This window comes from Varanus komodoensis, unplaced genomic scaffold, assembly GCF_004798865.1.
Source record: "Varanus komodoensis strain SLA01 unplaced genomic scaffold, ASM479886v1 scaffold2, whole genome shotgun sequence".
Classification (NCBI taxonomy): domain Eukaryota; kingdom Metazoa; phylum Chordata; class Lepidosauria; order Squamata; family Varanidae; genus Varanus; species Varanus komodoensis.
Window position 1 is genome coordinate 51,830,960 of NW_025335568.1, and position 25,494 is coordinate 51,856,453.

General features: G+C 40.4%; 1 protein-coding gene across 1 annotated transcript in view; it reads left to right on the top strand.

Moving 5' to 3' along the window:
- KCNH1 (potassium voltage-gated channel subfamily H member 1) overlaps positions 1 to 25,494 on the top strand; it is a 274,699-nt gene that overhangs the window by 123,409 nt on the left and 125,796 nt on the right. Inside the window, exons 8-9 of the mRNA XM_044428808.1 lie at positions 9,976 to 10,175; positions 14,865 to 15,117. Coding sequence (XP_044284743.1) covers positions 9,976 to 10,175; positions 14,865 to 15,117 — 453 coding nt within the window. The remainder of the gene's footprint in view (positions 1 to 9,975; positions 10,176 to 14,864; positions 15,118 to 25,494) is intronic.

The window sequence follows — 25,494 nt, forward strand, 5'->3', positions numbered from 1 at the left end:
CTGTGGAGACGGAGAGATGTATTGATTTAGATAACATTGCATAATTCTTCACCATTCTATAAAACATTCAAGATGAATTATATCCTAAGATTAATTGTCACACTGTTTTGAAATTTCAGGCTTGCAGCAGCAAGGGACAAGTCCTTAGATCAAGCTTAACCATGCCTTGAAAACAATGAAGTTTTCATCAAGAAACATTGTAAACTAGCTTTTATTCCCTGCTACTGCAAGGAATGCACACAATGCAATAGCAAACCCATTCCATCTCTATGACTTCCACCTCTTCCTTCCAATGCTTTTTCCAACTCTTTGTGCCAGGCTTTCCCCCTGTCTCCTGTTGCTTTGTGCGTGCTTCTAGTGTGGAGAACTGAATGGTAGGAGTAGACTTTCTTTTTTTGCATGAAGAACTGGAGGTGGGATCATTCTACCCACCTCCACTTTTGGCATTAATGCCCACCATTTCCTTTCCTTCACGATGTGCTTCATTTTGGTGCCTTTTCTGCAATTGCTTTGAGCCCTGTGTTCGTTCTTTCTGCCACCTCCTTTCAGCATACACAGAGTTGCTCTGTTCATTTCATATCTTGTTCTTTAAATGTACAAACCACTGTGGAAACATTAGCACATAACTCAATTCATGGTAGGGAAGGACAGGTGGGTGAATTCATTCTACTTGGGGAGCAGTGTGGTGTAGTGGTTAAGAGCATGGGAATGGGACTCAGACGATCTGGGTGCTAGTCCCCGCTCAGCCATGGAACCAACTGGGTGACTTTGGGCCAGTCACAGACTCTCAGCCCAACCTACCTCACAGGGTTGTTGTTGTGGTGATTAGATGGAAGAGGAGATGTAAGCTGCCTTGAGCCCTTTGTAGGAAAAGGCAGGATATAAATCGAAAAATGAATAAATAAATAAATAAATGCATCTAATGCTGCCAACTGTGTATTTGTACATTCTGCCGCAGCAGTGGGACCCAACTCTAGGACAACAGAAATCTAGTTCTTCTTACAATTAATCCCAGTAATGAGCCAAAACACCAGTTTTCAGAATGTGACAAGTCAGTGGAGCTTTCTTCTGCAAAAATCCATGGACAGTCCTCATTGTAGCAATGATACTTTTGGCTCATTTCCAGTTGCTTTTGCACCTGCCATTTTCCAGTGTACTAGCTACATGGTACCAAGGGGAAAGCCTTTAGCATGAGTTTTAAAAGGGAAGATACATGTGTAAAATCATCGGCTTTGCTCCAAGTGCCTTTTTTTATCAGACATGCCCTACATAATCACAAAGGAAATAGCATCCGCATCAGTATCATCATGACCCCACTTTTTTTCCGTCCAAGGGAATATAAAGCAGCTTACATGCTTCTCCTTCCATTTATCCTCAACAATGCTTCACTTTAGAGGTTGAGTCTGTAACTGGCCCAGAATCGGGGGCTTGAGTTCCAGCCTAGCCTACTAACTGCTGCTCTGCACTGGCGTTCTCTTTGGTGGTATTTTAGCACTGGAATAACCTGCCTAAACAGTTATGCCCGGCACCTGTTTTTATAAGATCTCTGGCATCAGGTTAAAATGTCGTTCCTAACACAGGCATTGCAGTTTGTATGAGAAGTCCATCCAAGGTATAGCTCATCCCTTGAATGAGGCCCAGAAGCTGGCGGACACTACAGAGGCTAAAGTAACATTGTAGTGACAGTATTCAACTGTGGCTCTCACAAGAATGAACGCTGATTGTGGAACAGTATCTGCTTTCCCATGCATCCTCTAACCATCATCATATTTGGACTGGAAGGATGGGGAGCAATCCTCTGAAGCTGTTCTTGGGGAATGTGGATGGGGAAGTGGGAGGTTGTCCTCAGGTTCACTGCAGCTTGAGCCAGTTTGCAACTGGGCCTCAGGAGACAGCATCTGTTGCAGCTTCTGAACGCTTTAGCTGAGTAAGCTGCTGAAGAGGAATTAACCTGGTACACCCCAACATATTTATACTGTTAATGTCTCAGGTATGCAATTCCTTGAGGAATTGTGGTTCCCGGATCGTATTAGTTGGCACGATCCATCTTAAGCTAAGCACTTCCAAATTGTATTGATTTCAGTGAAAGAGATTTGATGGATCTGCTTAATTCCCCTGTAGATTTTAAATAATTTAAAATTGGCTGAATCATGCCACGGGCTGCCAGATTATGAAACTATACTGAAAAGTGTAGAATTGGAAACATTGCAGAAAATAGTCAAAGTGCTGGAGCAACTCCCTTATGAGAAAGGATACAATATTTGATGGCATTTCATTTAGAAAAATGGCAAGGAAGGAGTGACATAATAAAGGTACACCTAATTCTTTGTTGTGTGGAGAATAGAGTAAAACAGTAGTAGGGTTGGAAGGTACTTATAAGGTCATTGAGGTCATCCCCCTGTTCCATTTCCACGTGTTCCATTTCCATCCGGCTGTATGTCTAGGCCTTTCCAGCTTAGCAACGTTCCTGTGACATGCTAGCTCAATGTATGAAGTGAATAGGAAGACATTTTAATCCCTCTCTCATTATACTAGAACCCAGATTATTTTATGAAGCTGGAAGGATGGGGAACAATTCTCTGAAACCGTTCTTGGGGAAGGTGGATGGGGGAATTCAGGATAGATGAAGGATAGATAAAAGGAAGCACCTCTTCACACAATACATAGTTAAACTATGGGATTCACTTTTACAGGGTGTAGAGACTGCCACCACTTTGAATGAGCTTAAAAGGGAACTCTATTCATGGAGGAGAAGACTATGAATGGCTATTTAGTCCTGATGGCTATATGCTACCTTCAGTATCCTAGATAGTATTTCTATGTACGTCACTTGCTGGGGAACATGGGTGGGAGGGAACTGTGACACTTCCGTCCTGCTTGTGGGTTTCCTGTCGGTAGCTGGTAAGCCTATCCTGGGTGAACTGAATGCTGGACTGGATGGGCCCTGGTCTGTCCCGGCAGGGCTGCTCTTATGCATTTATTGTGAATAATGCTATCTTTTCCTATGAAATCTGAGTATGTAGAATATATATTGGTTGAGTAATTTTAATGTATTTAAGCTGTACTCTCTTTTATACAGGATATATGCATTTCAGGTAGCTTAGCTAGAGGAAAAATGGGAAATGTATAAGTTCAATTATTATTTGACAGTTATGATCATAACTTATTCCAGAAAACCTCCATATTGAAGCACTGTTGCAGCAAATTATTCTGGCTACGTGGTGTTGCAAATCATTCTGGGTACATGATGCTGGATGTATTCTAAATCTGTGTGATTTCTGTGGTGGTGAAATTGCGAGCCAGTATAGAAGTACAGACTAAGTGGAGTGTCAATGAGACTTCCTATGAATATGTAGTAATGAAATTGTGAATAACAGTTCTAAAATGGTAGATTTAACATCATGTTAATTGATTTTTAATGCCAAAATGCCATGTACCAAGCATTTCATTTTATTATTATTATTTTACACTGACTGTACCACTTCTGCTGCAGGTGGAGGATCGCATATTAAAATATTCCAGTCACACGAAAATCTCCCACCTAATCTAACCCCACTAGCACCCTGTGTCCTTCCCTTCCCCTTCCCGTTGGATACCCTGCACCTTCTTTTGACTTCAGCACCAAGACATTTCTTTAGAGTCCCTTCTGTGAATTCTCTTCTCTGTCCTTTTTCTCAAGCCACAAAGCTTTCCTTCTGATTCCTCTTATTTGATTACTCTCTGTCTTCCATTTCTTCAACTTTTGTCTGTTGGCTTCCTGTCTCTTCAGTTCCCTCTACTGTAGGATTTTTCCCCAAGTCCTTAAGAATATAAGTTCAAAAGAACAGCCAGGATGGATCAAACTGATGCCCATCGAATCCAGCATTCTGTTCATGCAGTGACCAGCCAGCTTCCCACTGCAAACCCACAGCAGGGCTTGAATGCAAGAGTGCCTTCCTGCCCATATTCCCCAGCAATACTGCCACTGATGCTGGAAGCAGCATAAACTATCAGGACTAGTACCCACTGATGGCTCAATCCTCCATGAATTTGTCCAGTGTCTCTTTAAATCTGTCCAAATTGGTGGTTGTCATTACATTTTGTGGAAGTAAATCTCATGTGCACAGAAGTCCTTCCTTTGATCTGTTGTGATTCTCCCGCCAGTCACCTCCATGGGGCGATTCCAAGTTCTAGTATTCTGAGATAGGAAGAAAAATGTCTCCTTATCCATTTTGTTCATAATGCATAATTGTGCACACATATATCATGTCTCTCCTTCCTCACCGTTTTTCTGCACTGGACAATCCCTGATATTGCAAGCTTTCCTCATAAGGGATTGCTTCAGTCCTTGACTATTTTAGTTGCCCTTTTCTGAACTTTTTCCAACTCTGAATCCTTTTTTTAGGTGTGGTCACTAGAACTGTACCCAGTTCTACAAATGTGGCCACACCATAGATCTGTATAAAGGCAATATGGTATATGCAGGATCCATCCCCGCCCCCCTTTCAGTGCCTTTCCCAATTATGCCTAACATGGAATTTGCCTTCTTTGCAGCAGCTGCACGTTGGGTGAAATGGTCATCCAGCTGCCCATCACAATCCCACAATCCTGTTCTGGTGCATCATCTCTACCTCAGATCCCACCAGTTTAGATTTTTTTGTTCCAGCATGTATCATTTTACACATGTTCACCTTGAATTTCGTTTGCTCTTTTGATGGCCTTGACCTACCCAAGGTGAGATTTTAGTCCCGGCCTAATTGACAACTCCCCATTCCCTTACAGAATCTGAACTGTAAAATGTTTAGTTCCCTGAAGAATTGAACCCTCAGCACCAGAATGCCTTGTTACAAGCATACAATGTGGCTACATAATTGTGTGTGTGTGTGTGTTTTGTAAATGTAGATGCTTATTTTTAAGATCAAAAGGCACACTTTCAGAGAGAACCTTTTAAATCAGCCCAGTCAAATGCAATCAATCATACTGGAAACATCAAACACTATGCCGCATGTAAAACCTCTGTTACAAGGCTTGAGTGTTCAGGGAACTAAACATGCAGTTCAAATTCTGTGAGGGAAGCAGGAATTGTCAATCATACTCTAGACCTGATTAGGGGAAAAAACACTTTAAAAAGACCCATTTTGCATTGTGATAACTAAGGGACTGCATTACTTTTGGACATGCTTGAGTTGTTCCATTCCCATCTTCTTTTTTACTAGCTTTAAAAGTAGCTTGTTATTTAGTATGTTCTCCATTCTGACTGACCTTTGTAACACACAGTAACTGGCAGTGGTGAATGCGTGCTTTTATCTTTGAGGTTACTTAAAGCACCATTTTCAGTGAGGGGGCAGCATAGACTGCCTTGTTAATGAGCTGCCACACTGTCATGGGCAAGATGCCATAGTCTGGACAGAGAATAATATGACGACACTCCGTCCTGGCTGAGAGATTTGTGCATTAAATGACATCTGCTGAAAAGATTTTGTATTAAGGTACTGCTGCGGGAATGGCAGGTGTTGCCACGTAGGAGGAATACTAATTTTGACTGTAACATAAGAAAGCTTTCTCTGGTTTCTTCTTGTGTAGCAAATAGTGAAAACTTCTCTTAAAGAACCTCAAATAAATGAGACTAAGATGAGCTCATGTAACACGTTTTGATGGTGAGGTGTGTTGCAGTGACTCCTTCTCAGTGGAAGGTGTGGTGTAGTGGTACAGCACATGTGTTGGAGGGATGTGGAGTGTTCCATTTTCCCCAGGCAGGGCTGGAAAGTGCCTCCTGGAACCTCCGAGAACCACTGCCACTCAGTGTTGTCCACTCTGGGCCAGACTGACCCATGATCTGACTGTATAAGCAGTTTGGGAGTGCGCCTTGACCCAGAGCTGTCTCTGGAGTCTCAGGTGGCAGCAGTGATGAGGAGCGCTTTCCTTCAGTTTCACCTGATCCACCAACTATGCCCTTACCTGGATGAGCAATGCGTAGCAACAGTGACCCATACCCTAGTAACTTATTGATTAACGTGCTCTATGTGGGGCTGCCCTTGAAATGGTCCGAATACATCAGTTGGTTCAGAATAGAGCAGCCAGGATGTTAACGGGGACTGGCGGGTATTTGCATATAATGCCAGTCCTCTGTCATTTACACTGACTGCCAATTGAAGTCCAGGCCCAATTTAAGGTTCTGGTGATGACCTATAACAGCTTGGATCCTGGCTACTTGAAGGAGTGCCTCCTTCTCTATGTGTCCTCCTGCTCCTTGAGATCTGAGGTGGAAGGCCTGCTCCGGAAGCCCTCCTGGAATACGCTCCCCAGAGAGGTTCACCTGGTTCCAATGCTTTATTCTTTTTGGCATCAAGTGAAAACCGCCCCCCCCCCCCCACATTATTTTAATGTCTAATTGGTTTTAATCTGGGTTTTATCACACTGAGATGTCAGATGTTGTGCTTTGTTTTATTTATTGCTTGTTTATTTAATTTTAGTCATTACTTTTGTTATAAGCCATCCTGAGACATCAGTGGTTGCCAGGTTATGAGATATATGCAAGCATGCACACACACAGAAAGCAACTTCCTATGTTCCTGTGTAGTTAAGTGTTCACTATAAATGTACTTCAGAATGAAATTGAAGTTCAACATTCAACACAATGTTATTTCACATGATTGCTCCCAAGTGCACTGTCTAGACGGGAGATATTTATAAAAACCAGTAGCCATGTGGGCCCTGGGCAAGGAGTGCCTTTTGTGTGCCCACCCCACCACCGCCCCATTCGGTTTTGCAGGGTCGACAAGTTGTGTACCTTGTCCAAGACTGGAAGGCCTTGCAAACTGAAGCAAGTTCTGCTGATTTTTATCTTGAACAGATGGCATCAGATTGGTCATTTTAAAAGGAACATACTTTTAGGCTAATTGAAGACAGTTTTTCTATTTAAAAATGTCATTCTGTTTGCCCTAGTTTATGCAAAAAGTACAACACGCAGCAAACCCAGAGCTTCCAAGCTTAGCCTCGCACCTCCTTCAGTCTGTTGCTGAGGTGACGTGCTCAACTTGCTCAGCCCAAGACCCATGATTTTTCTTATCAGTAACCACAAAAGAAAAAGAGAAAAGGAGCTCTTTGTGCTGATGGTTCTGCACACTAATTAATTATATAAACTTGTCCACAGCTTTGGACTTCCACTTTTTTTTGTTTAGATGCAAGTAAGTCTATGCTGCTCCATTCAAGGACTCTTGCATCAACCAGTGATTAAAATTACAACTTCTGTAGAAGATTATGTAGATTTTACCTTAGAGGGTAAATGGAGGTTTGGCTGAAAAGAAACTGCATTTGCCACTTAAAAATAATACATGTCTAACAAGGCAGTCCACTGAATGCATGTAGGATTGTGCTCTAAATTATATTATGCCAATTGGTTGTAAATCCAAATCATTTTCCCATCTTTGCACAACTTATTTATTTTTAATATCTGTATACCATTTAATTATATTAAAATCTACAAACAGTTCACATATATGCATTGAAATCACATTTGAAATGCAATATTAAAAACAACTTCAGTTAAAAAATTACAGAGCAATGCATAAGTGATACAAATGGGGCAGCTTGATTAATTTAATTGTAAGCCTGAGTGATCAAGTGCATTTTCTGGAGGTGCTTGAGGCCTTCCACATTTTCTGTCTTCCAAAGTGAGTGAGGGAAGGTTCTCCAGCGGCTGAGCACCATTGCTGAGAAGGTACATTTCTGAGTTACTACAGGGCAACATTCTGTTAATTTCAAAAAGACCAGCAAGGCTTCCTCTGATGATCTCATATGTCATCTGGTAGATGGAAGCAAAGGTGTTCTGGTAGGCAGCATGGTCCCAAGTTGTTTAGGGCTCTGTATGACAACAATCTCATCCTGTACATGCCTCAGTAGCACAATAAAACATTGTCCTTATAGGCATTTACTTGGGAATAAGTTCTTTTGGGAATTAGTGGGACTTCCTTCTGAGTAGACTTGTACAGAATTGTTCTACAAGTATATTTATCAATTAATGGGTGTCAAAAATGGTGAATGAATTAAATATTGGACTGTCTATCTGACGAAACATCTCTTCACACAGTTACAGTTCCTTCAACCCAGAGACGGGTGTATTAAAGAATACCAATGAAAAAAGATGGGACCGCCATGGGTGGACTGTGTCTCTAATTTGTTGTGCCTTCCATATCCTTTTGCAAACAAATAATTAAGCAATAGTTAAGAATGCCTCCAAGCCAAATGACCTGCTCCTCCCAAAAATGTTCGGGCTGGCTGGGGGCCTCGTATGGGATGATTCCACGGCCTGCAGATGACTGCAGTGTAACCGCGCTGTGGGGTGTAGTGGGGCTGCCTTCTCCCATACCAGCCTGGAGCAACGCCAGCTTGCCAGTCCCCTGATGTGGTTGCATTCATCCCAAGAACAAAGCCATTCAGAGATGATGTTTGAAAGTAGTTATGGATTTTTAACCCCACCCTTGAAAGTCAACTCGCTTGATTCATCCTATAATCCTGTATTTACTCCTTAGGGAGTAGGCACCATTGATTATAGCAACACTTGAACATAAAGATGGGCATAAACATACACAGGAGACTGTTGTCATAGATTACCATATATGTTCAGCAGGTTTGTCCTAGAATAAAATGATTTTTGTTGGTTATATGGCAGATCATGTAAGAATACAAGTTAAACTAGATTTGCGTTTTTAAGCAATATAAGAGATTATGGTAGAAAACATGGTGAATGGGTGATTAATATGGTACTGACCGCAATAGGTAAATTGCAGAAAATAATGACTACAAGGAAGAAATAGACAAATAAATAAAACTGTTAAGATACCTCTGCTTTGTCAGCATGACTTCACAAAGTATGGAGAGTTTTGATTTCAGAAAAAAATACAGTTATTGTGCATGTCAGAGCTGAAGGGAAACAACAATTGATAGATTTGCATCATACCAGAACCCTCTAATATGATATTGTAATAATAGATTTGAAAATAAACATGTTAGAGCACAGTTTTCTCTAGAGCTGAAAGATGAGAATTAAATTGACAGTTCATAAGCATTGAGTGATACCTTATTTTTTCTTATTTCATTTGTTTTAAGTACTAAGTCATATTCAATTATGTCGCACCTGGCATGTTTTAGGGTGTTTCAATTTGGTACATCCTTCCTCCTCCTTTTGCCTTTTAAATTTTGGTTTTCCCTTTGCTTTACAGCTGTAATGCTTTGAACTTTTAAAATGTAAACCATTAAAAATAAAATGTGCAGGTCTTTATGAAGTTCTGTATGTTATGAAAGCATGGAACTAACAAAACCTTATTCAGAAGTCCAAGTGGCAGTAGGGAAGCCAACAGTATTTGTCAAATAATAGTAGTGACACTTGGGCACTTTGGATGACTGTCATTGAATCTACTTGGCTAGAGGAGCACATAGGCTTTGGGGCTTCCACTGAGCTTGCTTTGTCTTTTGGGTTCAAACAGTACAGCAAGCCCAGGGTGGGCACAAAACCACCACAAGCCATGGCTTGTTGGGTGGCTTCATAGCCTCAAAGAAACTGGGGGTGGGGGTGCCAGGTTTGGGCAAAAAACTCAGCCACTAAGGCTCTGAACCCATGGTGGCTTAATGTGGTGTGTGAACCCAGTCACCCACCACAGACCTTGGGGTACATGTAAATTAGTATATGCACATTTGTGCATTTAGTTTTTGGACCTGTCGGCCTGTACCATCCCTTTTTATGGATAGGACAGCAAAGATATAAAACCTTCCAGTAACATGTGTCCGTACACTGTTTGGAATGGTTATAGCAACAGTCCAATAAATAGCATTGCTTCATCAATCTCCAACCATTAGCTTAATTAGTGCTGCATTTCATGGAATTGCAATATTCTCTCATATAGACAATACACCGTGTCAATGTTGTTCTTTCCTGCATGCTTCTTAAGATATCAGCAAATACCCACCTTTATTCTCCCCTCCTGCTTTTGTTTACAGCTCTGCTATATGCAACTATTTTTGGTAATGTGACAACTATCTTCCAGCAAATGTATGCGAATACGAATAGATACCATGAAATGCTCAACAGTGTCCGTGACTTCCTGAAACTCTACCAAGTTCCCAAAGGCTTGAGTGAACGTGTGATGGACTACATTGTTTCCACCTGGTCCATGTCCAGAGGTATCGATACTGAAAAGGTAAGCACCCTTGATTCTGAAAACTAGATTTTCCCAGGACAAATGGTGGGCTATGAAAGATATGGCGCCCTAGTCACCACATTCTTTATCTGCCTTCAGTCAGTTGTGTCAGAACAAGAGGAGAAGCAAAGGCAAGCAGTGGAAGAAGATGAAGAAGTCTTCCCCCTTTCCTTCTCCTTTGGCCTGTTGCTCTTCTTGCTACAGCTGGGGCATTGCAGGGAATGCAGTTAAGAATGTGAGAAGCAACCTTATACTGTGTTGCCCCACTGGTCCACCTAGCTCAGTACTCTTGAGCCTGACTGGGAGTAGCTCTCCTGGATTTCAGGTCGGGCTCTCTTGCAGCTCTACTTAGAAAATAGGACCTCCTGCATGTGGCACAGGTGCTACTGGTCTCTCTCCCTGACAAAGGCGTAATTCAGCAGGCTTACAAAAGCTAAGTGAATCTGGACATGGGCAATGCATGGATGAAAGACCTCAATGAACCCCCACCTTCATGGGGACCCCCATGCAACAAAGATACTCATACTGCTATTAAAAAGGGGAGATTTTTGGAAGCAAAAGTTGACTTTTCCTTCTTCTCAAGCTGTTGGAGAATCCCAGACTTTGTTGCAAATACGAATGCTGATTGTTGAAACTGCTATTCTTTATTTATTATATTTATAGTCCACTTTCTTCTGAAAAGCACTCAATGCAGCTTACATAATTTTCCTCCTCTTCCTCTTCTCCGTTTTATTCCCACAACAAATCTGTGAGGTGTGTTAGGCCCAGAGTCACCCAGTGAGCTTCATGGCCAAACTGGGGACTAGAAATTGGACCTCCTGAGTGCCTGTCCAGAACTTTAATCACTGTGCCGCTCTGGTTGCTTTAACACTCTTTCCGTTTCTATACCTGATTTTTCATGAATGTCCTAGGAGTTATAAGAAGAGTAGTGGTAAATTTGGAAGTGCCGGATCTCACCATGACTCTCCCATAGTGATGTCATAAGGAGAATCCATATTCCTTCCCCTCAGAATATATAAGTTTATGTCCTGCTTTTCTGTTAACATTCTGGTTAAAAACACACCACAATATAATACAGATTTTCAGAACAAAGGAACTGCTAATAAAACATCCAATCTAGTTTATCAGGCATGACTGCAGTCCTATCCATAGTTAACTGGGAGGAAGCTCCATTGAACTTCTTACTTCTGACCACATAGTGCACCTTATAAAACACATAAAGCTTTAACCAAAGACCATCCATTTTTAGTTAGAAATGCAAAAAAGTCACCCTTTAAGCTGATAGCACAAAGAGAAACCCAGTCAAAGAAATGAAAAAAGGTTACCATTTATGGTTTTTTCCCTTCTCTGACTTCTATTTTAACTTGTAAGAAACATCACCACCTTTTTCACATGCCAGAAAAAGTAGGATCCATGAATTAGTCTGCTGCTCTAGCTGGTGACATAATTTCTTCTGAGGTCCTGAGCTTCTCTTTTTCTAGATGCTCATTCCAGCACAACACTGATTCAAAAAGTAAAGAGAGAGCAGATCCCTGCCTGTTGTATATTCTGAATGTTTATGTTATCTTTGACTTTAAAATCACATTCAGCCTTCTGTAACATACTTATTTTAGAAAGATTGCATTAAAATTGTTAGCATCATTGGATATTGCTTTTGGGATAAAAGGGGTGATTTACATATTTTAATAAATAGGCACATACTTATATCTATTGCATCAAAGGTATTTTAATGAGAACAGTACAAAGACTATTAAGTCACATCTGATATACTTTGATGAATTAGTTGAATAAATATGAAAAATCTTCAACTATCTTAAAGACCTTCAATGGAATCTTAAAGAAGATGCATCTAGATAAATTCTAGTAACTGACCTGTTCAAATCTTAAGCAGTGTAACATATTGCTTAGGCAAAAGCGCTTCACTGCTGATAGCAGATAACATATATAAGAACGACTACCAGTCTGTAAACTCTCAAGTCCAGTTCTCAAGCTCCACAGACTATACAGCTTCAGGAACATTGCCAAATGATATGATTTCATATCATGATATGATTTCATATCATGATTTCAAGTCATGATATGATTTCTACATCCCTCGTGTTAACTACCTATAGTTAAACCATAGAGAAGCATTCACATGTGACAACAACCCATGAATCAACAAGAAGCCATGATTCAATAATAACCCATATTTAAGCAATTATTTGGGTTAGCATTACAAATGAACTAGGCTCACACTTGTTGAGCTTATTACCTTGCTTGTTGGTAACTCCCCACCCCCAGGATTTTCCTCCCGTGTGCCAGCCACAACTAATTCCTCCCCAGAAGAAGGATAGTAAGACCTCACCCCTTTTTGCCCTTGATGGAACAGGCCTACTGAGTGTTGGAAGTGCTGGACAACCTCACCTTCCCCCATCCATTTTAGGATTGCTTCTGGGAGTGGGGTACTCCTGCTTGATAAATGACATCCTGCTTTGCAGATTAATTTATTTTCTGATTTAAAAAAAAACCACAAAGGAAATTGGGACTCCCCTGATCATACCTGCATTCTAAATCGCCAGTGCATTTGTGCAGAGACCCTGAATGTATGCCTGTTTCAGTATGCGATATGCATTCTGTCTATTGATTTTGTTGCCTGAAAAACTTATATCATAGTTAAAACATTATCATGGTCTTAGACACCCAAAATGCAACTGATTTAGCTTGCCTTTTTATTGAAGAGCTTTTAAATGTAATGTAATTATGTGGGAACTTCAGAGTCAAGAGGGCTTTTTGAACACATCTCTTAAGCTTGCATCATTGGACATGTCCCAGTTTAGCATTGACAATCATTGCCAAAAAAAGCATGCAAAGATGCCACCATTCTCAGTGGGTATTTTAATTATTTAATCTTACTTTACTCCATTCTCTAGACATTTGAAGATGGTTCAGTTTATTCCATAAAACCAAAAAAATCTGTTCTTTGGAAAACATCAGTGCACATAGAGAGGGCTCAAAGTGTAATATCCAATGTTACTCCTGTTTTAAACCGATCTATTGAACTAAATAGGAATTACATTAGTCATGGCTAACTTAAATCACATGTGTGTTATTGTGTCTACCCTAAGCAGGACTAACACTGGATACAACGCATAGGATTCTAAAACCTGAAGCCAATTCATGCAGTATTTAATTTATAATAAGATCTCTAGGGGACTTACATAAACACACATGAAATATAAAAACATTTGAAATAATAACTGTTACCAAAAAAAGAAAAGTAAAATAGAATAGTGTGATTAGAAGTCAGGGGCATCTCTAGTTTGCCACCATTTCCATCTCTTGGACCACAGGGGGAGAGGGTTGCTGGGAGCAGGAGCCACCATAAGTACATAAGAAGTGCTGTGCTGGATTGGACCAAGGGTCCTTCAGTAGCCAACTACAAGCAGGATGTGACCGGAATAGCAACCTCCCATCCAAATTTACCAGCAATGGCTGCTTATAGGAATACTGATGGCCTTTTCCTTCCTAAATTTGTCCAATCCCCTTTTAAAGTCATCCAAACAGGCAGCCATCAATACAGGTTGAGAAGTGAATTCCAGAGTTTAACCATGTGTTGTGTAAAGAAGTACTTCCTTTTATCTGACCTGAATCTTCTGCTAATCAGCTCTATGCGATAACCCCAGATTCTCGCATCATGATAAACAGAGAAAAATATCTCCACACCTTACATAATCTATCTGCCTTCAACATGCCTCCTCTAACTCACCTTTTTCTAATCCAAGCAATCCCACCTGTGGTAATGTTTCCTTACGGGGAGTTGTCCCAGCATTTGATCATTTAAGGTGCCCTCTTCTGCACATTTCCCAATCCCGCAATATCCTCTTTGTGACATGGTGATCAGAACTGTGCACAGTGTTCCAAGCGCAGTCACACCACAGATTTGTATAACGGCAATATGATATTTGCAGGTTTTATTCTAATTCATTTCCTAATTATGCCTAAAATGGGGGAGCTTGCCTTTTTCACAGCAGTGCCTTTCTTGGTGACAACACACTGTTGATTGCAGGATAACTAAGACAGCCACCTTGAAGTTTCTCAAGAGTCGGTTTGGTATATTAGAAGAAGATTTTTCTAGGTAGCTCAGTTTCCTAGTAAGGAAATCAAATCACTTAGGAGGCAGATGGCGAGATTCCATTATCTCAAAGCCTTCCAAAGAAGCACTCCAGTCACCAAAAGAGAAAAAAAGCCCATGTATTGCATGCTTTGCCCACCCAATGTTTGGCCTGCAACCTAACAAAATAGGCACTTTTCAAAACACTCCTACAGAAAAGCCATATGGCATACAACATGGCACCCCATGGACTGAACAGAAATAAATACACCCACATTTCTATATATATGCATTCTGTTATGTTGCAGGCAGCTGCTGAAGAAGGAGACGTAATAAGTCTCAGTAAACAGGCACTGTGGTGAATTTGCCACTTTTTTCTCTTTCATCCAACTCTATGTTGTCCAAAAGTGCAAAGAGGGATTTGTCACTAGTGGGATTTACCTTTCACGACCAGCTCTCCAAAAGAAAGCCAAAACAAATATCCTGGGCAACCGTAATTTTTAAAGAACAAAAGTGTATCTTAATAAACATGCACAGAGGAATATAGCACACTGGTGTCTTATACACAGAGACTCATTCTGGTGATGTTTTCTCAGGTTTTGCAGATTTGCCCTAAGGATATGCGAGCAGACATCTGTGTGCATCTGAATCGGAAAGTTTTTAAAGAGCACCCTGCATTCAGGCTGGCTAGCGATGGATGCCTGAGAGCTCTGGCCATGGAATTCCAGACTGTGCACTGTGCTCCTGGGGATCTCATTTACCATGCTGGAGAGAGTGTGGACAACCTTTGCTTTGTGGTTTCGGGATCCTTGGAAGTAATCCAGGATGATGAAGTTGTTGCCATTTTGGGTAGGTTCCCCTACAGTATTCTGTCTTTGTATGTTTATCTACAGGGGTAGGGAACCTTAGGCCCACAGGCCATATCTGGCCATCCCAGGGCCTCAAATCTGGCCCTGCTAGGGCCTCAGTCCAGCTTTCCAATGTTCTCCAGCTGGTCACAGACCCTTTCCCCCAGTCACTGATTATTTGGTAGTTTTCAGGTTTCAGTGGTTTCCTTTCCGGATGTGCCTCTTTTAAGACAGTAAGAACTGTAAGATACAATATGCCTCTAGTTCTTGTGTTTTTGCTCTTGCCTTTTGGTGTATCTTCAGAGAACTCTTCTAAAACTACATTTGACCCTGTGACTTAAAGAGGTTTCCCACTGTAATCTACCAAAGATATATTCCGAAGCACTCAATGTGATGTTACAATGCAAAGGAGCCCTCGTTGCAGAAGTTTCACTTTAGTGAAATTGCTTGGAAGACACACCATGCACAGGAAATATTTGGATATGAGTGTTCCTGGTTCATCTACAATGCATATCATATACTGGATTCAAGATAAAATATTTAAACATTAAAGCTGGCCAAAGCTTTCTTCTCTTTCAGTCAGCAGCATCCAGTCAGCAAAAGTCCATGGAAATTTCATTTCACTTCCTTGACTAAAGCTATATTTATCTTCTCTGAAATGAACTGGTCTTTTTTTTCTAGTGATCTTATGTTAATGGCCATTTCATTATTATTTTATTTTTATCCTACCGTATTATAAAAAGGAATTCAAGGCAGCTTACCAAAATTATTTAAAATACATTGAAACAATAAAATACCATCAGAGCAGTCTCACTCCCATAATCAGGCCTGAATCTGGACTGAAATGAATCTTAGAGAATCCATTTCACTATATTACTATTATGTACCATATTACTGGCAAAAAGTAGCAATAGTTTGAAATGACTCCTGATGAAAGTGAATGAAGAAAGTGTGAAAGAAGAACTGCAGCTGAACACGAAAATAACAAAAATCATGACAACAGAAGAATTACACAATTTTAGTGTCTACAATGAGAAAATTAAAATTGTGAAAAATTTTGCATTCCTTGGCTCAACCATCAACTCAAATGGAGACTGTAGCCAAGAAGTTAGAAAAAGAGCAGTAAAGGAAGGGCAGTAATGAAGGAACTCAAAAAGATAGTCCAGTGTAAGGGTGTTTCCCTGGAGACCGAGGCCAAGATCATCCACGCAACTGCAATCCCAATCACTATGCTTGGGTGTAGATGCTGGGAAGTGAAGAAAGCAGAAAGGAAGAGAATGAATGTGTTCAAAACATGGTGCTGGAGGAGACCTGTAGGAATACCCTGGACCGATGGGAAGATGAACAAGGGGGTCCTAGATCAATTCAGGCCAGAACTGGAAGTCCTGGAAGCAAACATGAAAATGAAGCTGATGTACTTCAAGCTGTTCATGAGAAGCCAAGACTCACTGAAGATAAGTAGGGAAACAAGTAGGGATATCTGAAGGCAGAAGCAGATGAGGAAGACCAAATATGAGATGGGTTGATTGTATAAAGGAAGTCACAGCCTTGCATTTCAAGAGCTGAGCCAGGCTGTCAAGGGCAGGGCATTTTGGAGGACATCCATTCATAGGCTTGCCAAAAGTCAAGAGATGATTTGACAGCACAAAACAACAGCAACAAGCCATCTCACCCAGAAATCTTGGAGCTGAGAAAATGGCATCTTTCCAGCACCTTGCCCATGAATGAAATATTGGAGACTGGCAGAAATTATCCAGTATAGTGGGAATCAGGAGTGGTGCTTTTGTTCTTAAATAATAGGCTTACCACTGACTCCTTGAGGCAAGAGAGAATCACAGCTTGTTATTAAGAGGCATTCACTACTGCCCTTACCCGTACGGTCAGTCAAAGGGCAAAGTGTCAGCATGCAAGTGGCAGGCCTCTTCTCTCCAAGGATCTGGTTCATATCTTTGGGTTGTACAAACTGAAAAGTATCCACTATTACTGGGTAAGCAGGAGCCATAGTTATATCCACCAGACCTTTGTCAACTATGGAATTCCGTTTCCATAAAGTGTCATGCAGATTGGTGAAAACAGGCTACTGAATGTTTCACCTTGTGGCCCAGGGTGCAACGGGACTTTGACTAGCCAAAAAGGCTCTGCTGGGTGACTCTGAACAGATGCAATTTTGGTAAAGAAGTATAATTTCATTGTGGCCTTTATTGCCACAGACCAGACTCTTCAATAAGCTCTAGACAAGTTCATTTGTTCTGACTTTTCTGCTGTCATCATTCTGGTCAAGTGTAATTGTTTCATTGCCTCCAGTAAAACCTGGGGGATCATTTGACTCCATCCTTTGGGACCATGTTAACTGCCCAAGCTGTTTCCCAGTTCTAGAAATCAACCAGAATTTTGACAAAATCTCCTGTTGAGATGATAGGACCATCTACGAGAGCCACCAGAAGGCTCTTAGGACAGACCCTCTTAATTGCTCCCACCCAGCCCTGCAGAGACTCCAAGTCTCAGCAGTCTGTGACCAACACCCCATCTTGTATTATATATGTTCTTTGAGGAGGTCCTGCCTTTAATCAGTTGGTGGTGGAAACCACTACTCCAAGATATAATGATAGCTAATATAAAAATCAGATCAAATGATGGAGGATGAATATGCCAGCAGTTATTGGTCACATGGAAACTAATTATCAAAGGAAATCTGAGATCTTGAAGTCTAGCTTCATCCAGAAAATGGTGTTGCCAGTAGTCAAGATGAAGCTACTGGCCACAAAATATGGCAGTGAATCTCTGGCAACAAATATCTTCTATTCAGGAACCAGGTTTTATGGTTGAATCTTGGTCTCTCGTGCCTTATGCATGCTCATGGCCATCTCTGAAGTATTTTTGTGGGCTTCTAATGTCCTTAATTAGACAAAATAACTATGTTCGGAGCTAATTTTTCCAAATGAGGAGGTGGACATCAAGCATAGTGTTATATTGGAAGTGACGAGACGTGTGGTACTAACAGTGGGATTTCTGAACCAGATTCATTTATCGTCTACCCCTGCATATCTGAAAAGTCACCTATATTAAAGTTGCAGTACATTTTCATTTAAATATGTATAATTATTAATATGTTGGAAGGCAAATAATTCTTTAAATGGTTGTCAACCCCAGTTTTAATGCAATTTTTAATTAATCAGCTTCAATGAAACAGCTTTAACTGGTTGCCAACACCATTTTTAATGACACATATTTCCCTTGAAAACATATGAAGTAATAATTAAGAGTCCCATGCATCTGAACATTTGCAGAGTAAGTAGAGCTATCACTCACACATCTGAATATTTGCAATGGCTTCTGGGTATCAGGTATCTCATAATGACAGATTTTAGTCCAGGAATCTGTTATAGTAGATAACAAAGCATTTCGTCAGAGAATCTTTCAAAGGAATGAGATTATATCACTAAATATAAATAATCTGAACAAACAAATTCACAGTGGAACAACAAGCTCTGTTACTTAGGCCAAGTTTAAGTACTCATCCATGACTTCATTAGGCATGATGTGAACCTGATAGATTGTCCTGATCTATGACATTATGGCAGCATTTCCCAGTTCAGGCATAGAACAGAAGTCCACTCATGCAATGGGACTTCCCACTGGGTCTCTTAAGCCTCTAGAGCAGGTGTGGGGGAAGCACACAGGGGACTGCAGTGGGGAGCGGAAAATCCATAATGCTAGTGGATTCCTTTCACTGGCAGGTCAGCATAATTGGATCTAATCCACGATGGGAAACTTAATCTTAATGGAAGTGAAAATACCTGCACTGAAACTGGTGTACAGTGCCAAGAAGGAAGGGGTAAACAAGGAGAAGATGGGCATGGCTCATGGCCAAAGCTTCACAAATCAGGGCGTATGGAGCTGCGGATGAATATCTCCACATGGCTAATAATGTGTGAATTTCAAACTTAGTGTGCTATTCTGGAGTCGTAAATGCTCGCACTGAATAGCCTTGAACTATTTGGGCAATACCTGAAAATCCATGAGAAAATCAGTTTTAAAGCCTTCCTTATGACATTATATGGAAGAGAATTTCTCTTTTACCTCTGAAGATATGGAATAAGAAAAACATAGATGTTAATATTTGTGGTCTTCTGTATTTGCAGAAGAATTTTCCCAGTGCAATGCTCATCTTTAGATATTCATTGGAAACAACAACAACAACAACATTTTCAGCTGTTTTCCTCCATGTTGGATATATTATACTAATTTTTTAAACTCTAACTGACCTAACTGGAAAACACAGTATTTTCTTATCTCTTTATTAGCAGAGACACATCAACAAATATTAAGATGCAGGCTGGTAAATAAAAGCCAAATCATTTGAAAATGTAGATGTTTTATTTTTAGTCAGAAAGGTCAAAGTCACAGTGAGAGCACTAAATACACAAAAGAGTTTGCACTTCAATTCCCTGAAAGCAAAACGAGAAGGAAAAGACTGTGATAATCCATAGATGCAGATAAATCACAAAGCTTATCCAGCCTTGAGGAGGTGATAGTCATCTTTTGATTCTGTCAGACTTCTTAAATGATTAGGTAAATTCTCCCAGATTTAATCTGAACTCTGTTGCTCACACCAATCTTACAGCAGCTCAGCAATTTTAATCTTTTAGGACAAATGTAGTTATTGCTTAAAAAGAAAATTTACAGTCAGGATAGAAAGTAGATCATAGGAAAGTACCATCCTCTTAATCTTTTTTTCCCTCTTTTCTTTTCTTTTCTTTTCCTTTTATTTTTTGTTTGTTTTTAAAAACAGCTGTCCTACACTTTATGAAGTTGCTTGAATCTGTTAAACTAGGTATCTAATGGTGCAATCCCAATTGATATTAGACAAGGAAAAGGTCTGTGGCATCCTGGCCAAATATACATATGGTGTCTAAATGCACCTATGATTTTCTTCTGTTGAAACATGCATAGGATTGTGCCTTAAAAGACAGTTTGCATTCTGGTTTGGCACTGTTTCCTAGCCATATTCTTTGAAAAGCAAGTATAAATAATCAGGGCAGATTAAAGGGCTTCTTGACATTTTTTAAGCCACAATTTGAATTCCCATCATGCTGGTGCATTTCCCTTCCCCGAGCCCCTTTGTGCTTTCACAAGGCCGTACTTTTTTTTTGCTTGGGCCATGGTAATATATAAACTAGCAAACATGGCCACTAAGAGAAGATTAAAAATACAGTGAGCAAATGTCATTTAGCTGTAGGGTGGCCATTCACACATCACCCCAAGAAGACATATATTTTCATAATAACATATACAAATGTATATCTGTAGGTGCAAAATCTTAATGTAGTTTGAAAAAAATACAAGACATTTGTGGAGAGGACTGTATGTTTGCTCAATCTGCCCTTCTTATAGTTCTTTGGCTTCCAACCAGACAGTCCATCCAACAGAGGCCAGCTTCAAGCAGGGGACTGCCTGTCAGCTCTCCAAAACAGGACTGTCCCAGGAGTGGGCAGCTTGTGGTCCTCTATATGATTTGGCCCACCATTGCCATCGGCTCTCACGTAGTCCATGGTGAGGGATGAGCTGGTAGGACAAGAGTTGGCCACTCCTTACAACTTTAGGACAAATCCAATAGAATTGCACCATTTTAACATAATCCTTTGCATATCTACTTAGAAGAAAGTCTCATTGACTTTGATGGGATTTAGTCCCAGGTAAGGGATATATATATATATATATATATATATATATATATGATTAATTACATTTTAATACATTGCGGGTGAACTATAGTTGGATAATCAGAGCCAAAATAGATGGCTGACTCTCTCATTAGGAAACGTACCACCAGGCACAGAGTCATCTCTGATTTCCATTTGGGCTGCAATGCAGTAGGAGGCTGAACTGTTTCCTCTCCACTGTAGTTGCACCTGGAATCTGTCTGTTCTGCCACTGAAGCTAGTGGGAGCATCTTTCTGGGGCCAGCAATACTTGCTGTGGTGGCAACAGTGGTATTTCACTGGAACTTGGCAGGAGAGGAAAGCATTGCATTTGCCATGCCTGCCTGCTGCCCATCCATTGAAAGCTGGCCAGCAGGTGATTGCTCGTAAGTACACACGACAAACCTCCTGTGTTTTCTAACGATGCATAGTCTAGTTAACAGGAAACCAATAAAATTGATCAAATCTATATCGATTAATGAATTAGGACAGCAGATTTCTTTTGTGTTGATCTATTTTTAATACAGCTGCTTTTATAAGTTGTGGGTTATAGGTAACATCTTTTAAAAACTTAGAGTTATTTTTAGGCTGCCTTTAAAGGCAGAACTGTCTCATCTTAGAAGAAGTTTCCACCATTCTCTCATAAGCTGGAAAGGTGATAGAGGTTGTAATGGAAGCGAGGTAGCGCTGTGGGGCAAACATGAACAAATTAGTTTTTATGAAACCCTGGCTGTGGGATGACAGCTAAATGGAAGAATGTTGCGTTCATGTTATTGATCATGGTTTGTTAGACACTACGTTTTTAAAAGAAAGAATGGAGTAGTTTTTATTTATAAGTAAATACAGGTACAAATGTAGGGTGATTAGACATTTAAGGAACTGAGTAACTCATTAAAACTCATACAGTGCATTGACCAACATTTCTTTAACCAGTCTGCTGCCCTACAACGAAATCAATTCATTAGAAGAAACATTATCCCTACTAAAATGACTTCCTGATGCTTATTAAATTGTAATCCTGGCTGGCAGAAGTAAAGATGGCTAGAAAGCAGCAACCATATGTTAGGGCTACTGAAAGATCACATTGCTGTTACAACCATATGTTGTAAATGACAACAACTACAGAGTTACAGTCATCCTCCATCAGTAGATTTGCCTTTTTCCTAATGAAAGGTGGCAGCTTGCCTGTTTGCGAGAGGCTGTAGCTCTGTGGCAAAGCGCATGGCTGGCTTGCAAAAGGCCCCAGTTTGATCCCCAGCATCTTCATGGAGGTGCTGAAAACTGGGCTCCGGCCTACAGGGCAAAAACAAAAGCAAAAGCACCACCCCAAGAAGGGTCAAAAACTAATTTACAGACATTGTGAAGTCTCTCTATGGGTGCCTTTAAAGGATTCTGTATCCTAAGGACAGCCCTATCCATCAAAAGGGGTGTATGGAGAGGGGAGAGTGCCGACTGACCCAGGGGAATCAGAGGCAACTGAGATCATCAGGGCCCTGGACCTCTATTTCAGCAAGGTCATGGACAGCAAGTTGGTGGAGCAGAGGGCCTTCTAGAGCTACAGCCCTAGTGGGCAACGTCCCTACTATCTCTGCCTACAGGCAGGGTTGAAAAATGATGCTGGAAGAACTGCAACCAATCCCTGTTGCCAGCACTGGGCATGGTGGACCAATGGTTGGATTCAATGCCAAGCAACTTACCAAGTCGGCACCAATACAGACCAAAAGTATAATGCTAACAAATCTGTTGCAAAATAAATTTGAATTTTGATTATTCTATGGTATTCCAAGATATTAATCAATGATCTCATAGAAGCAGAAAGAAAAAGGGGGAAAGTGGTATATAACTTCTCTACCTTTTCATTGTAGCTGAATATGTTTTTATCTCCATCCTGAATTTGCAGTTGAGAAATAAACTGAAATTACTCTTTGACATTAAGTTAATGCAGTTCTAAGTAAGTTAAGGCAAACTATCCTTTGTGCCTTAAAAAATATGACTGAATTTACAGGCAAGCTTTAAAAAAAGATAGCCAGCTTCTGCCCCAGAGCAAAATTTCAATAAAATTTGGCTCCGGAATTACTGAATACAGTATGTCCCCTGGCATAATAGCATTATGATAAATCAGGGTTTCTAGTATCAAAAAGGAAGGCACACATTCAGTTCCAAAAGGCAATTCACAATGCAGAAAGGGCATTTGAGAGTCCTGGGGTGGGCAGCATGTACCCCACTGGATGTTATAGGACTGCAATTCCCATTAGCCCAGAAAAGGTTCAGTGGTTGGGAGAAATGGATGCAGCCATAGGAAGGGGCTCTGGCATTCTGGAGAACCCTGATTTATTGCAATGCTATTGTGAGGAGCAGATTTGGTCCATTCCTAAAGTTCTGCACCACAAGGGTAGCACACAGAATAGCTTGGTGGTGGAGCACATGCTTTGCAGTAGAAAGTCCCAGGTTCAGTCCTAGATGGACAGATAGTCCTATTTGGAATAGGACAATTTTCTATGTCTTTAATATTAGATTTAGGGTTATTGTCATGAAGCTGACGCTCCTTCCCAATGAAAGCAATCACTCCAGTTGATACTACAAATGTATTTATTCTATACAGTATTACAACTGCAGTCACATAGGCTAAGAAGTTGTCCTCTCATTCTAAATGCCTTCAACTTACACTGGGTTTATGAACCCTTCAGGGCGGTCCTTCTAAAGGTGGGGTGCTATGACCCCTTTCCTTGCGTCTCTCAATCAGTCTCAATTCTAGCTGTCCCAATCTGCACGCGTGCCTGGGAGAACGAGCATCCTCCAAAGTTCCTTCCCCATTATCTCCTAAGTTCCCACATCCCATATCGGCAACTTATGAGACTGTTTCCTCATCAACACCCAAATTGGTCTCTTGATGCTCCTCTGTTTGGACTTCTCCCTGAATCTCCTTACTGAGTTTATTCTCATTCCCATCTTCTGTGCATCTGGGGAGTACAGATTGTTCTGCTGGCACCAGAAATAGCTCCTCATCAACACTGGTTCTTATGGGAAGTTTCCTCCTCTTGTGTGTGCATCCAGGACTCTTCTGAGCCCGCGCACATGACAGTTATTCTCTTTACTAATTCTTTTTACAGTGAAAAATTTAAAAAGGAAAAGGAAAAAATGTAGCAACATAGATGCATGTGTGTATGCAAATACACCTTTCTAAGAATTATACATAAGTTCAGTCAGTGTGTGAGTGGTGTCATATTCATAGGCTCCACTGCTTCAAATACACCTTTCTAAGAATTATACATAAGTTCAGTCAATGTGTGAGTGGTGTCATATTCATAGGCTCCACTGCTTCAAACACGGAAGTATTGTAAGGCCTTCAATCCATTGCATTACGGGAAGTATTTATCCTTCCAATGTTGTAATATCAGTCTTATACAGCCTTGTGCATAGAATCCATTTGTGCTGATCATGCATTAACTTCTAGAAAAGTTTGTATATACTTTAAGAGGATATGCACATCACTAAAATTTAAAAAAATGGACCAGTAAAAGGTTTATCTGTATAATAACATCCTCCCAAATGAAGGCAACTATTGGGCATTTCCAAAACATATAGTTAAAATATATGTTGGCTTTATTACACCTCCAGCGAATAGATGACAGACAAACCCTATTAAAGAGACACTGTGACATCCAATAGACACATTTTTTAAAAATGACTACATCTTTGACTTTGGTGAATTTAATTACCTGTAATTTACTTGGACTAGTCACCAACTCATCCTAGCCTGCCTCACAGATTTGCTGTGATAAAATGGATAAAATTAAGTGAACCACATAGGCTACCTATAATTACTCAGAGCGGCATTTCCCAACCTGGTACCCTTCAGATGTGTTAGACTACAACATCTGTCATCCGGGAGTGATGGGTATTGTATTCAAGCATATCTAAAGGGCATCAGGTCAGGAATGGTAGACTTGAAGGGATTAAGAATGAATAACTATGAAATCAATTATTGTGCTTTGATACTGAGAACAGGGGGAAAACCAGGTATTTTGTTTGCTTGTCTAATTAGCAGAGAATATAAATATGACATGAGTGGGAAGACTCATTAAAGGAGTTAAATATCTTCACTGAACTGACTTCTCTAGAATATAAAGCAATTTTAGTGTAATAGCATTTCTTGGGATGATATAAACTGCTACAAAGCAGAGAGCAAGTTTTCACGTCCCCCATAACTCTTTTTCCAATTACATGTTCAATTAAAATTGTGTGCAGCAGGAGGGAGAGTATATATGAGATTAATAATTTTAATAGAAGAAATAACTATGTTGGGAATTTTATAGTGATGATTGAGAAGGTTTTTATTCTTCCATGGCTTTGAAATTTCCAGAAATTTTACATCTCTAGTCTTTCTATAAAAATCTACCCATTTCTGCTTTAGAAACCATTCTGAGTGAATGAAGGCAGGCTAGTAAGATATGAGCATCTTAAATATTTTATTCAGCAGTCTAAAGAAAATATTTCCTAATCCAACATTTTTTTTCATTTTTTGGGAAGAAAAATAATTTCAAAAAAGGCTGTGGGGTGGGGATGGAAAAACCTTGATTTTCCCTAAGCGTTTTAGGTTTTCCCCAGTCCTTTATATCTCCAGTAAGGGCATGATGGAAAAGCCCCAAAATAACTTAAAGTGCAAGTCTGTGATG